Below are 15,177 nucleotides of genomic sequence, written 5' to 3'. Positions count from 1 at the left end.
TCCTTTGGCAATGTGGGTTTGCTCAAAGGTGAATGTGTCAAACCACATCCTCTTGGAGTTACGCCTCAAGAGATCTTTAAATCCTTTGGTATTCATTGATTTTGGCTTCATGTGAACAGTCCAAATCAGAGTGTTTATTCGTGATGACCACTTTAGTACATTTTCCAGGCCTGTTTGTTTAGTAGCTCAATACTGCTCTCTTACACAGAAGCCAAACAAAGCAATCAATTCATTCCATTCATGACATTGCAGATGTGGTGGCAAACAATACTTCTGTTGTGTCAGGGTGGCAAGGGATGAGCTAAGACTCTGGACACACAGACACACACACATGCGCACACAAGCAACCACACACACACATACACACACTCACAAAAAATACACACACACACACAGACACACACACACACACACTCTCACACACACACACACACACACACACGCACACACACACACACACACACACACACACACACACACACACACACACACAGACAGAAGGTGTCAGAGACTTCAGGGACTGGAACAGTCACAGGGCAACATGGCACTAACTGCCCTATCTCTCCTAACGTGTAAGTATATTACTGTATTTAGTTATATATCTCATTAGGATTGGTATGTATATTACTGTATTTAGTTCTATCAATCATTAGGATTGGTATGTATATTACATTTAGTTCTATCTCTGAGCAATTGTAGCTGACATAAAAAAAGAAATCATTTTAGATCACATTTAGACCACATGCTCATATTAATCTGCTAGTGTTTTCCTGAAATATCACACTTCAGGTAAAACTCCAAATCTTACAACAAATATGTTTACATTTTAGACATGATGACTTTGGGGTGTCTAAGGGGTAGATCCCGACACAGTAGTCCTTGTTCAGTTTATTCAGATGAATTTATCAGTGATGTGACAGAGCTTTGTAACAGCAACACACAATTTCTTCCTTTTTTCTGTTTTCTGTTTGATTTGTGATTTAGTGTTCAGTTCAGTATATGGGAACATGGAAGGTCAGTGAAAGATGAATGAATGAATGATCTCTGAAGATCTCTACTACTGATTCATTCTATAGTATCCATCTCTGTTCCTCATTGTCATCTGTATTTTGTCTTAATATCATTTCATACATTACTTTTACATAGGAGTTAAATTGTTCGATTTTAACACCTTGTTGCTAACATCAGACCAGCATTTTTTTATTATTCTCACCCTTTTTACAATTGTTTTCATGCCTGTTTCAGAACATTTAGCAAATCCTATACCTGTTTTAACAAATGCAAAAAAAAAAAAATGTCCTAGTCTCAGTCACAGTATTACCCCCTGGTTTACTTTCCTGTGTGTTTTGAGTGACAGCTCATTGCTCTTTATTTGCACAGTGAGACAAAAGGCTGTTGTCATCCTCAAGCCGAACTGGACAAAGCTATTCAGAGGAGACACAGTGTTGTTCAGATGCCACATCCCAGGAGAGCCATCCACTGACTGGGAGTACATCTGGTACAAAGACGAGGAGGAGCTGAACCCGTACAAGTCCTGGAGCGAGAGTAACGAGTATAAGAACGTGGGTCCGGTGGATGAATCTGACAGTGGCGAGTATGCCTGTTTGGGCATGAGGAAAGTTGACTCTGTGTTCTCGGAGATTAGCGATGCTGTAATACTTACTGTGTCAGGTCAGTGTGTTTACCTTTCATGAAAATACTTAAAATACCTTTCACTTGCCCACTACCACCAATACTTGCAGGCTGTAGTATTGAACACAATTGTTTGTTTTATTGAGCTACAGTGCCTTTGGCTACTGTCTTCAACCTGTTTTCAAAATCTTTCTGAAACACCCAAAGGTATAACAAGCTCTGTGCATGCTAATGTATGCTTAATTGTCTATATAGTTTATTATTACTTATACCTGTTTGTGCTAATATAGAGAGGCCCAAGGCGGTCATTCTCCCGAGGCCTGACTGGCCACAGATCTTCAGTGGAGAGACCGTCACATTCAGGTGTGACATCCCAGGGGAGCTGCCATCTGAGTGGAGGTACCGCTGGCGGAAGGATGGACAGAAGGTGAAACCCGACGGCGTCGGAGAGATGAACATTTACAGGATAACGGCCGCGGAGCAAACCCACAGCGGCAAGTACACCTGCACCGGTCTGAGGAAAAGTGACTACAAGTTCTCCCAAGCCAGCGACTCTGTGACCCTGACTGTAGCAGGTGAGTAGCTGACGTTATATTTGCTATGTTCCTAGTTTGTGCATGAACCATGAGATCAAAACCGAAGCCTGGTCCTGATATGAGCATATAATAACTGGCATGAGCGATGGCCAAGCTGTGAAACATAGCGTAATAACTTTGTGTTATATCTGTGTATATAGATTTTGTCTATAAACTTATGTCTTGTAATATTAGTTTTGTGTTCAATATTGTTTATATTTTGTTTTATTACTATATTATTTGAAATGCACTGAAATGTGATGGCTGTGTTCTGTTTAACAGAGAGACCCCAGGCTGTGGCGATTCTGACACCTAAAGACATGGAGATCTTCAGTGGAGAGGTGGTCTCTCTGCGGTGTCACATTCAGGACGGAGAGGCCGCAGCAGAGTGGAGGTACAGCTGGTACAAGAGGGGCTACGTGGGCCACAACCAGATCAGTGACGAGCAGGAGCACAGCATCAGCCCTGCCTCGGAGGCTGACAGCGGAGACTACACCTGCAGGGGAACACGCAAGAGTGACGCCCAACACTCACAGACCAGTGAGGCAATCAAGCTGACTGTTTCAGGTGGGCTGGGCCATTTCCTTACATCTCTCCAGCTGAACTGATACAACACCGTGTGCTAGTTTATTGTGTAGGTCTAGTCATGTGTGTTTCTGATAACGTTATTGTGTAGGTCTAGCCATGTGTGTTTCTGACGTTATCGTATAGGTCTGATTTCTTTCTTGGAATTTGTTCAATTTCTTTCTTCGAACTTATTTTGCTTTCTATGTGTTCTTTAAATCCTCATTATTGAAAAGCAGAGTCAAGTACAGTCATCTTATCCTCCCACTCCTCTCTTGTTACATTTTTCTCTTTCACAGGCCTGCCCAAAGTGTCAATCTCTATCAGACCAGACAGCCCCATATTCAACGGAGAGACCGTCACTCTGGAGTGTATGACTGCCTCTCCCAGTGTCTGGAACTACACGTGGTTTAAAGGCAGCCCACAGACTGAGACATTTCCCTCAGACCACGAGAGCAAAGGTGGGAACACCCTCACCATCAGAGGGGCCACAGAGTCTGACCAGGCTGAGTACTGGTGTCAGGGGGAGAGATGGAACAGCACCACGTCTTCGCTCATGAGCGACCCAGTTTACCTGACGGTGTCAGGTGAGTTTGAAGACTTTCAGTAGGTGCACTGAAGTACATCTTAACAAGCAGATACTGATGTTTTGCTTTCATGGAAACGCGTACAGCACAACAAAGTCAATATTAGAGTGCATGCTGACCCGGACACGTTCTTGTACTGGATGTGGAAAACAGGAACAGAACTGAGGATTAGTGCTTTGGGAATTTACAATTTGAAAGTTGAAATGGAGTTTCTTATTTGACGTATGCTGACAAATGCAGACCACTTGATCTTGATTCTTTGCGTATCGCTTTTTAATGTTCTTCTAGGGACATTTTCCCATCGGGACATTGTGATGCATTTTGCAATATCTCCCTTTAATCCTTCTCGTCTCGTCTCAGACTTGCCGACAGGATCACTAACTGCAGAGCCTCAGAACCCTGTTTTCACTGGGGAGACAGTCACCCTGACATGTGTGGTAGCGTCGTACAGTGACTGGTCATATCAATGGTACAAAGGAAGCTCTCAGAGCCCAGTGTCTCAGTCTGACCGGTACATCAGAGAGGGAAACACCCTCATCATCCAGGGAGCTGTTGAATCGGATCAGGACCACTACTGGTGTCAAGGAGAAAAAGACACCAGACCCACGTCCTCACATATCAGCACTTATGTCTACTTATCTGTGACAGGTGGGTTGGTTCTGCACCACATCTGTACTATGTGACATTCATTTGCCTACAGGCATACATTGTTATAATTGGAGAACATCTTTACAAGCGCACATTGTTATACATTCTGAATTAAGTACAGTGAAAGTGATTATACTTGATTGGATTTTCACATAATGAAAATCATACATTCAAAAAAGCTGTGGAATGTGGAAGTGTTAAGATTTTAAGTGCATTAATGGAAAATGATATACCTACATTTTCAAACCTTTCCCCTCCCTCCAGCCTTGCCCTCTGCCACCCTGACCGTTCAGCCCCCCAGCCCCGTCTTCAGTGGGGAGATAGTGACATTCACGTGTGCAACACAGTATCTCAGAGACTGGGCATACAAGTGGTACCGACGCAACTCCCAGGATGCAGTGTCTCAGTCTGGCCGCTTCAGCAGAGCGGCGAACACGCTCACCATCAGAGGAGCCGCAGAGTCAGACGAGGACCAGTACTGGTGTCAGGGGGAGAGGGACACCAGACCCACAGTGTCCCAGATCAGTGACAGTGTCACCCTGAATGTACTAGGTGAGAGATGCTGGAGGTCACGTTCATAGCGACAGTATACATATTTGGCTCGTTTGGGCAAATTCACATACATTCTACAGCTACTTAATCCTCTGATTAACAGTGACAACCAGTACGAAAAAAAATTCTGTTTCTGCTTAACCCCCATATATGGTAGAGGTGTTGCACATATGGCTACAATGTTACAGCACAGAGATGTATGTAGTTTAGGCAACCTCATGCAGGTTCAGGCTGATTATGCCTTTATCTGTGTAAAACAAGTGCAATGAAAAATGCCTAATGTGAGAGATGTTATATTTCTGTTTAACACCCCCATAGATTTAAAGCCACAGCCCAGAATAACGTCCAACAGGGCCGATCAGGTCTACACTGGTTCATCGGTCACTCTGACCTGTGAGTTGGACCCGTCCACTGCCACGGGGTGGACCTTCTACTGGTACCGAGACTCGCAGAACTCTGAACCTGTGGCCCAGTCTGACACAAACTCCTACACCATAAACTTCATGAAGGTCTCTGATGAAGCTTCATATTTCTGTAGCGCTGGAAGAGGCAGCCCAATCTATTACACCCACTACAGCAATGCCACATGGATAAGAGTCACAGGTATGTGGAAGACCAACAATATCATCATCAACATAAAAGTGTAGTGCCCCCTAGGCTGTATACATGGTACTACAAGATAATGTTAGGAATGTTCGAAATCTGGACAGTAGAGTCAATACAGCTCACCTGTGAGCTGCAGTACAAGTCTTTCATGAAAGTCATTAGCATGTAAGGCTAAATGGAAAAACTCTCTCTAATTCGACAACTTCTGCACACGTGAACTGCTCTTCTCTACAATGTATTCTCTACTATATATTATTTTAACTTAAATTGTAATTTAGGCCAAATTGTGACTTGATATATTGACATTGTGTTGTAGGTTTCAACAGAGGTAACACATAACATATTCATAAAATGGTGGAATATACATAGCATAATAATATTTATAATCTTTATTTAAATAGCACTCTTTAAAATCTATGTTACAATGGGCTTCACAGAGGCAATACAATAAATCAGGTTTTTAAGAGGTTTTAATTGCTGTCATTTCCATCATATTTGGGTCTGTTTTCTATGTTATCTGTCCTGAACATAGAAAGACCAAAGGCTTACATAACCTTGTTGTCTAACTGGACGCAAATCTTCAGCGGAGAGACCATCTCTCTCCACTGTGACATCCGCGGGACCACGGACACTGACTGGGAGTACATCTGGTACAAGAACGGCTACCTGAACAACCCTGTGAACCGGGAGAAAGAGTACCGAGTCACCCTGGTGTACGGTCACCGCGGTGATGAGTACACCTGCATCGGCCGGAGGAGGAGGGAGCTCATGTACTCAGAGATGAGCGAACCCTACAGAGTGTCTGTCTTAGGTGAGTCTTAAACCCTAGAGAGTGTCTGTGTTTGGTGAGTCTTAAACCCTACAGAGTGTCTGTGTTTGGTGAATCTGAGAGATCAAAGGTAAACCCTACAGAGTGTCTGTGTTTGGTGAGTTTTAAACCTTAGAGCGTGTCTGTGTTTGGTGAGTCTAGGGGATCATTAAACCCCACAGAGTGTCTGTGTTCGGTGAGTCTAAAAGTTTTAAACCCTACAGAGTGTCTGTGTTTGGTGAATTTTAAACCCCACAGAGTGTCTGTGTTTGGTGAGTCTTAAACCCTAAAGTGTGTCTATGTTTGGTGAGTCTAGGGGATCATTAAACCCTACAGAGTGTCTGTGTTTGGTGAGGGATCATTAAACCCTACAGAGTGTCTGTGTTTGGTGAGTCTTAAACCTTAGAGCGTGTCTGTGTTTGGTGAGTCTTAAACCTTACAGAGTGTCTGTGTTTGGTGTGTCTGTGTTTGGTGAGTTTTAAACCCCACAGAGTGTCTGTGTTTGGTGAGTCTTAAACCCCACAACCTGTCTGTGTTTGGTGAGTTTTAAACCCCACAGCGTGTCTGTCTTGTGTGAGTCTCAAACCCCAGAGAGTGTCTGTGTTTGGTGAGTCGAAGGGATCATTAAACCCCACAGAGTGTCTGTGTTTGGTGAGGGATCATTAAACCCCACAGAGTGTCTGTGTGTGGTGAGGGATCATTAAACCCTACAGAGTGTCTGTGTTTGGTGAGTCTTAAACCCTACAGAGTGTCTGTGTCTGGTGAGTGTTGAACCCTACAGAGTGTCTGTGTTTGGTGAGTTTTAAACCCTAAAGTGTGTCTGTTTAGTGAGTTTTAAACCCCACAGAGTGTCTGTGTTTGGTGAGTTTTAAACCCTAGAGAGTGTCTGTGTGTTTGGTGTGTCTATGGGATCATTGAACCCTACAGCATGTCTGTGTTTGGTGAGTCTGAGAGATCAAAGGTAAACTCTAAGGGATCATTAAACCCTAGAGCCTGATCAGAAGTCAATATTAAGTAGTGTGAATGATTATGAAACTTTATGATTTACCGTACTGTTTTTACTGTCAATCAAAATATTGTATTAATTATGAATTATTTAATAGTATTATTATTATTATTTTCATTTGTATTAATAATGTAGACCTTTGTTATTGTCCTGCTGTAAATATCTGTTCTAATTGATTAATTGCCACAGTGTTTCATCAGTTGAATGTGTATCAGGAGGAAATTAAATAAAGAATGACTCAAATATATAAATATGTATGTTTTCATTGTCAATCAATCAATCAATTTGTTTATTTGATCAAGAGGGACAGTGTACATTCATGAACATTAAAATGTAAATGCACCCAATTATAGCCAAAAGGCTATTTTCCTTTGGCAGTCCCCCTAAAAAGGCATTTACGTATATCAAACATAACATTGACAATAAATCTAAAATAAAAAAAAAATAAAAAAAAATAAAATACACATACACCATTTTTCTTACATAATTTAACTCTTTTTGCTGTGATGAATTATGTTCAACCCCACAGAGAGGCCCCTGGCTGTACTGAGCGTCCCTGCGCAGATCTGGGTGAATGAAGGCGACTTGGTGACTCTGAGCTGTGAGGTGAAGAGCTCCACCGCAGGCTGGAGGTTCCTCTGGTACAGAGCAGACTCGGCAGCCAAACACACCCTGGTGTACAGCAACGGAGGCTCCTTCACCATCACCCCGGCGGTGCTGTATCACACGGGCCTCTACATGTGCCGAGCAGAGAGAGGAGAGCCGCCGTACTACACCAAATACAGCGAACTGCAGCCTCTCTGGGTCACTGGTGAGTTACAATGATGATGATAATAATAATTATAATAATAATAATAATAATACAACTAACAAATGGAACATGAAACTATACAAAGTCTTTGTTTCACAGTCATTTTCACTGCATTGATTTAGACAGAGGCAGTTTTTGTTTAGTCCCAGCGTTATCCATGGCCTTATGCTGTCCAGCGTTATCAATGGCCTCATGCTGTCTCTGTGTTCATGTTTAAATCGTGACAGCTACTCTGTTGCTAAACCGGTATCTTGAAATTACCTCCCTACATTGCTGAAAATAACACACTGGTCCAAAACCCTACTGTCACGGACTTCAGGCTAGACACAGACTGAACGGTGATAGAGTTTATTACGGGTCAGCCAGAAACAGTTCACAGGCAAACGGAGTCAAAGTGTAAACGCAACAGACTGGAGATAGAACTTAATTGTACATGGAATTAAATACACAACTCTCAGAAGATCTTGGGAATAAACAGAGAAAGTCCATGGTAGGAACCAAAAATACCTAAACCTTGGGATACGAAGGAGCAGGAACAAATACGGGGAACTAATGCAGCTTGAGCTCGACACAGAGATTAATCCAGACCAGACTAGACTAGATAACAATTGAAGGGAGTGAGGAGACTAAATAGTGTGGTGGAGGGAGTGACAGGTGTTTGTAATTTAGAAATCAGTGGACTGAGAATGTGACGGAGGCAGGTGAGTTGAATCAGGAGGGGGTGTGGCAGGAGCAGGACTCAGTGCCGGCGTGACACCTATTGACCTCATTGACTTGTAACTGCTATGACAGCATTCTATTTTTAGATTTGATCATATATGGCAGAGGTCTTCAACCGGGGGTCCGCGACCCCCAGGGGGTCCGTGGAGGTACTGCAGGGGGTCCACCAAATTATTTCATCTGAAGCATTTTTTCCCTCTTCCAAAAATTAAAAACGTCCAATAGGCCTACATAAACATAAACAGAACGTAAAAATTGCTTTCTATTCGTTAAAAATAATAAATAGGCTACCCATGAGTCTTCACGCGATCATTTGATCACCATGGCAACATATGCACTTTTAGCTACATTTAGCTATCTGGTGCCAAAACACGTTACCTGCTTTAATCGTTTTGTAATTTCTCGGAACAAAAGCTCCACGTCAGACACCACTGATGGCGGTTCAGATGACCTACATTCAGAGGATGCCAACACCCCTTCCACGAACAGCCAAAAGCCAAACGGGAGAAGACACGTAAATATTCAGAGAATTATCTGAAGTTTGCCTTCACCTACAAAGAGACCGATGGTGACGAATTACCAGTGTAACCACTACGTGGTTTGCCCTCCCGTGCTATCAAACGAAACTATAAAACCATCAAAGCTGCAACGAGACTTAAAGACAACCCATGCTCACTTGAAATCATTTTGAATTACCTGTTTAAAATCTTTTGAGGGCCAGCAGACATTGATGAGACAATCAGCCAAAGTGTGCGAGCTAACTTTAAAAGCCTCTTATCAAGTTGCATTACGTGTCGCTCAGACCAAACAGCCATACATAATTGCGGAAAGTTTAATATTGCCAGCAGCTATATGTGCAAAACAATGTTTGGGAAGGATGAGTACGTAAAAAAACTGAAAATTATCCCAATGCTATTGATGAATTGGCAGCTGATGTGAGGGCACTACTAGTCGCAAAGCTCCCAAAGGCAGATTATTTTGCACTACAATTTGTTGAATCCACCGATGTGTCAAACGACGCTCAGCTTTTAGCTTTTGTGATTTGTCGACCAAAATGAGATGCAGGAGGAATATCTATTCTGTAAGCAGCTGCCTGGACGTAAAACAAGTTCAGAGATTTTCAAAGTGATAGAACAATTTTTTCCGTGAACATGATATACCCTGGCCAAAATGTGTCGCGATGTGCACAGGCGGTGCAAGAGCCATGTATGACGCACTGCATGCTTCATAGGGAGAATCTTGTTGCCAAAGACATGAGTGATGAATTCTCAAATGTCAGATCTCTCACTAGGTATGAGATATTTCATCCATACTTAAGCTTGTCAAGCTACTCAATTCTTTGTCCCTCCCTAATTGAATACAGAGTGATGGCTAACTGTAAGGGAGAAAAAATGTCAATAATAAACAGAATAAATGTAAACGAGTTGTGTGTCACAGATGATTTGCAATTATGTTCAAACATGTGTGTGTGTGTGTGTGTGTGTGTGTGTGACTGACTCTTAGTTCCAAATAAAATATATGAATATCAGGCCCAAATTTGGGGCGGCGGGGGTGGGGGTCCCTGCTCAGTGTCTCTCTCAGCCAAGGGGTCCTTGGGCTGAAAAAGGTTGAAGACCCCTGATATATGGTATACATAATACACGTACCTTTATGTTTTAAATCTACGCAGGCTTGTCTCCTCCTGCCTCCCTGGTCATCAGGCCCAACAGAACCCAGCATTTCATATATAAATCCCTGTCCTTGAGCTGTGAGATGCAGGGCCATCCTGCTGGGTGGAGGCTGAGGTGGTTCACGGACAGAGGGGAGTTAACAGAGTGCCCGGCAGGCTGGAGGTCAGTGGTAGGATCCACCTGTACCCTCGTCCACCCGCACACAACGGACAGTGGGGTGTACTGGTGTCAGTCTGAGATGGGACTGCGCAGTAACCCTATCAATGTCACGTTTCATGGTAAGTTTCTGAGAGGTGATAAATCGTGTGGCACCCAGAAAACAATAATTAATAAAATTATAGATCTGGGAACAGCTTTAAAATGTCTTTGAATATTATGACTTTTACAGTAAATGTCATGAATATTATGACTTTTATAGTAAATGTTAAACACACCACCCTCACAATATTATGTGTCTGTGGTGATATTGAAATAATGCTGGCTGTTTCCTAAAAACAGAAAAGCTTGTTCCAATTTAAAAAAAAAGAAAAAGATTAAGGAACTTTAAAGCCTCAAAACACTCATGATAAAATCATCGCTGCCACCCCATAATGTGTATTTTTGATATGCTGCCTTGACTCCCTGCATGTTTACTCGGTTGTGTGTATATGCAGTGCACTCTATTGTTTACTCCGTTGTGTGTATATGCAGTGCACTCTATGGTTTACTAGTTGTGTGTATATGCAGTGTACTGTATTGCGCAGATGCTGAGGTGATCCTGGAGAGCCCGGCCCACCCCGTGACGGAGGGAGATCCTCTGACCCTGCACTGCAGGTACCGTAAAAAGCCGTCTAACGAGGAAGCGGACATCTACAAAGACGGATCGCCTCTTCAGCCCACTGTCACAGGGGAGGTGACCATCCCAGCGGTGTCAAAGGTGCACGAGGGCCGCTACCGGTGCAAGCACTCAGAGAGGGGAGAGTCTGCGGAGAGCTGGGTCACTGTCAGAGACAGAGGTGAGCAGGGAGGGCCCTCAGGTCGAGGCCTAATACTCTGAACACTGAAAACGAAGCAACAGAGTGGGGAAGCGCATGCCTTTTGAGGTATGTTGTTTAGAGGCAACTGATTTTGGTATTGATAGAATCTAAATGAGCACGAAAAAGTTGAAGAAGGGACCATAGGACGTAGTCAGATTTATGGTGTTTATTTCGGCATGGAGACCCCCTCTCAGCTGGTGCTCAGAGAAAGGCCTACCTTTCTGTAGGCTATGTAGGTATTTATACAATTCAGTCAGGTAGAATACAATAGGGGAGGGGATGACCACACCCTTTAGGTGAGAGGAAGGGGGAGACAGTGGGGTGAGGGGTTCACCAATGGGGGAAGGGGGGTTGATAACAGTGTACAAAGGGTTATAGCAGGAAGGAGACTCTAGGGGGGAGGGGTTCACATGCCATTTGTTCAGGTCTCAGTGAGCCAGACAGAGTACACATTCAAGATTACGAGTTACTGATACAAAATAAGGCTACACTATTGTCTTACAACAACAGAATAGCAATATTTCCAGTTCCATCAGTATTATCTTCAAATTAACTGGTCATGTGAAGGACAGAAAACAAAGGCTAGTCGTTGGAAGTGGTGTTTGGAAGGTGTTGTTAGGTGGTGTTTGGGAGGTGTTGCTTGGTGGTGTTTGCTAGCTGCACTCTGGTTCTCCCAGCAGGTACTCAACGTCACAAGCACTTAGTGCTCTGGCTGGTGGTGGGACTGTGCATCGCACTTGCTGTGGTGATTGTCCTTGGGATGCTGTATCGCTACAGAGGTAATCTAAGTCCTTAGGCTTTAGTTTATATTCTCAGCATACATTCTCATACAGTTAACAGTTGCTTTGGGGTACAATATACTGTAAGTCCATACTACAATGAGCTCTTGCTGACTGTATGCTCTTTATGAAGATTATAGAAATTATATTCTTGCACAGTTAAAAACTTGAGTTCTTATCAATGTTTCCATAGGTCTGTTCCTTCGTGGAAGCTTGTTGTAAGTAATTATGTGCCTTGTGATAATTTGCCATCATCAAAACATGGCTTCTCAGCGGCCATTTGTCACAGTCTCTGTCTCCCTCTAGTGGCTGGGGATGGCAGAGAGCCAATCAGGAATCTTCTGAAGGCCAAAACAGGCCTGTGGAAGGCGAGGGGGAAAAGTCCAGCTATGTGCCATGGCAGTATGGTACGTTTTTCCCAATGAAACGCTATATAATAACCCAACTGATGTTTAATACATCGAATAAAAATAAGTTTATAAAACTATGTAATGGGTGAAATCTGTCAAGGTGTGTAGATATGGAAGATAACAGATGAGACAAGAACAAAAAACACAGTGACACAAAACCAGTCATTACAGGCATGATTATAATGAATGAGTATGAATGAGTATACTGACTGATGACTCAAAAAGTATAAGGCACAAGCTGTTTCTGTAACAGACTGTGTGGACTTGTCAACAGTGACACATCTCATCACTGCTCACTTAGCCCAGTGTCTGATCCCAAAAACCCTTGTCTAAATGTGACTCCCGTCCTTCAATGTCCATAGTTACTGTAACTACAGATTACAGAACTTTTACTCTTTCTCTTCTCATTTCAGCCGGGGCCTCAAGGGGCCCCAGCGATGTGGTCTACACTGAGATCGAGTTAAAGGAGATGCGCAGGAAGTGGGTTAAGGTATTTAAATGACACTTAATATCTGATATCTTATTCAAATGTATGTTTGTATGAAGAAATTAATTATATAAGTTATTTCAAATTACTATTGAAAACTCGTTGACTCTCTGACTGAACCACTTCTCAGGTCAAAGTGAAGCCTGCTGGTGGCAAGCTTCCTATGACCCACAGCCAGGAAGTGTCCATTCTGATATGACACAGTGACACGGCAGGGCAGAGAGAGCGTGTTCCTCGATCTCCGCTCTTCTTCCTGGATCTCCTCTTCCTGGATCTCCGCTCTGCTTCCTGCAGCTCCGACAGTGCAAAGACAACACCTAATCGTAGAGTGTAGAGGCACGACTGTTGTAATGATGAAATTCAAAATGGCTAAAAAACCTTCACATTATTTTGCATATTTTCAAAATTGTGCATTTGAGAAATGGAAATTAGGAAGGAAGGAACCATGGGAATAGCAGGAACCATGGAAATAGCAGGAACCATGGGAATAGCAGGAATCATGGGAATAGCAGGCCCATTGCACAATGCCTCTTCAAGACAATCATAAAAGCAGTCAACACAAAGAAATAAAGGGTTAATTATTTAACATTAGAGTACATAAGCAGTGAACAAAGAATCTTTAAAACACGGGTTAATACTATTTTAATGCTATTTATTCACCAAGTCTTACCATTCCTATTTCATTCCCCTTGTCCATGTAGTATATAGATACAATATATCTTGCCACTGAATATCTGCTATTTTAATAAAGCTTTTAAAATCGTACCATGTTGCTTGTTCTGTGTTCTCATGTGAAATGCATTGTAGGCCGGGGCTACAGATATGCTTTGACAGTAACCCTATTAAGAATGTAAAAATAATTCAGTTAATGAAGGGGACATGACAGACATTATTTAAGAGCATGGTTTTAATGACCCACATTATATCTTAGACACAATGTGCTGAAAATGATTTGTGTATGATAGGTGAAAATTCACCCTAGTTACCTGAGCACTCCGGAGCTGCATATAAGTACATTTATTAGACAAACAACAATTGCAATCGGGCTCACTCCCAGCACAAGGCTGAAAGTGAAGCCCTGATAAACACATCGCACAAGGTTTATATAGACAGAAGTTTAGCGTTCAGCAGAGTTAACCATGTGGTGGATTTCTGACGTATGAGGCAAGGATGGAAGTTTTGCAAGGTTGGAAGAAGCACAGTTCGAACCTTCTTATCACCTCTGGTCTAAACATGCTCTTGTACATATGCAGACTAAGTGGCACCTAATATTCTAAGTTACACACGCACACAGAAAAGCCATTTCATAAGCACATGATTCATACAAGGAATATATTAATACAAGGCACTTGATTCATATATTCTTAAGTCATTAACAGTGCTTGGAAATTATCTCCATCAGTGTAGATGCCTTGAGGTGTGGTAAACTCATTGATTCCTTTACTCAATGGTTGAGGGAGAAAGAGAACAAGGACGTCTGAGGATGAGTGGGTGTGTTGGTAGCGCAAGATAGGATCATCTTTTTCCCAGTAAACTGTGACAGCCACATTAACACCAACCATAAAACCTTTGTCAAGTCCTGTTTCTGTAAAGTCTTGCACTTGATGACAGTGGGCTCTCGCTCTCTCTCTCTCTCTCTCTGCGTGTGTTACAGGAAAAGATGAGGTACAGATATGTTCTTAAACCATTCTGACAAAAAGTCTCACTTTAAAATGCCTAGTTAATGGCTGAAGTCTGTCTCACTTTAAAATGGCTAGTTAATGGCTGAAGTCTGTCTCAATAGTATTTAAAATGGCTAGTTAAAGGCTGAAGTCTGTCTCAATAGTACCTAAAATGGCTAGTTAATGGCTGAAGTCTGTCTCAATAGTATTTAAAATGGCTAGTTAATGGCTGAAGTCTGTCTCAATAGTATTTAAAATGCCTAGTAAAGCACTGAAGTCTGTCTCAATAGTATCTAAAATGACTAGTAAAGGACTGAAGTCTGTCTCAATAGTATCTAAAATGCCTAGTAAAGGACTGAAGTCTGTCTCAATAGTATCTAAAATGGCTAGTAAATGACTGAAATCTGTCTCACTTTGATTTGGACTCTCCATCTGTACTGTGCAGTCTCTCAGACGCCATTCATGATTTTCTTTTTCACATCACCTCAGTACATACTCCCAAATGAGTCAGTGTGTTTTTGGTTATTTGTAGAAAAGAGAAGAGATGGTGTGGGAGATCCCAGCTCAGCTGGAGGAGGGGTGAGAGGGTGTGGGAGTTCCCCTATCACAGAGACAGCAGTGCAGCAATAGCTTCTCTTCATAGAA

At 42.5% G+C, this 15,177-nt stretch overlaps 1 protein-coding gene across 4 annotated transcripts; it reads left to right on the top strand.

Moving 5' to 3' along the window:
• Positions 1–493: 493 nt before the first annotated feature.
• On the top strand, positions 494–13,636 carry LOC105897108 (titin-like). 4 transcript variants are annotated; one of them, XM_031584511.1, is made up of 18 exons: positions 494–572; positions 985–1,014; positions 1,381–1,671; positions 1,923–2,207; positions 2,490–2,774; positions 3,071–3,358; positions 3,719–4,006; positions 4,271–4,558; positions 4,877–5,161; positions 5,697–5,975; positions 7,508–7,789; positions 10,179–10,457; positions 10,923–11,174; positions 11,873–11,974; positions 12,168–12,192; positions 12,281–12,381; positions 12,798–12,874; positions 13,002–13,636. In XM_031584511.1, exons 1-18 carry the CDS (start codon positions 542–544, stop codon positions 13,068–13,070), a joined length of 3,537 nt encoding a protein of 1,178 aa, XP_031440371.1. In that variant the 5' UTR covers positions 494–541; the 3' UTR covers positions 13,071–13,636. The 4 variants fall into 4 exon arrangements, with proteins under 4 accessions (XP_031440371.1, XP_031440370.1, XP_031440369.1 ...); XM_031584510.1 differs by lacking the exons at positions 494–572; positions 985–1,014 and having other exon boundaries at positions 1,051–1,671; positions 11,876–11,974; XM_031584509.1 differs by lacking the exons at positions 494–572; positions 985–1,014 and having other exon boundaries at positions 1,051–1,671.
• Positions 13,637–15,177: the final 1,541 nt, after the last annotated feature.

This window comes from Clupea harengus, chromosome 18 (assembly GCF_900700415.2).
Source record: "Clupea harengus chromosome 18, Ch_v2.0.2, whole genome shotgun sequence".
Lineage (NCBI taxonomy): Eukaryota > Metazoa > Chordata > Actinopteri > Clupeiformes > Clupeidae > Clupea > Clupea harengus.
This window is presented reverse-complemented; position numbering and strand designations above follow the sequence as displayed.

Excerpts from the sequence above, each read along its gene's own strand:
- LOC105897108 (XM_031584509.1), top strand. The coding sequence starts at position 1,233 with ATGCCTGTTTCAGAACATTTAGCAAATCCTATACCTGTTTTAACAAAT. Across the intron at positions 7,790-10,178 it reads GCAGCCTCTCTGGGTCACTG|GCTTGTCTCCTCCTGCCTCC; the intron begins GTGAGTTACAAT and ends AAATCTACGCAG. Across the intron at positions 11,175-11,872 it reads GGTCACTGTCAGAGACAGAG|CAGGTACTCAACGTCACAAG; the intron begins GTGAGCAGGGAG and ends TGGTTCTCCCAG.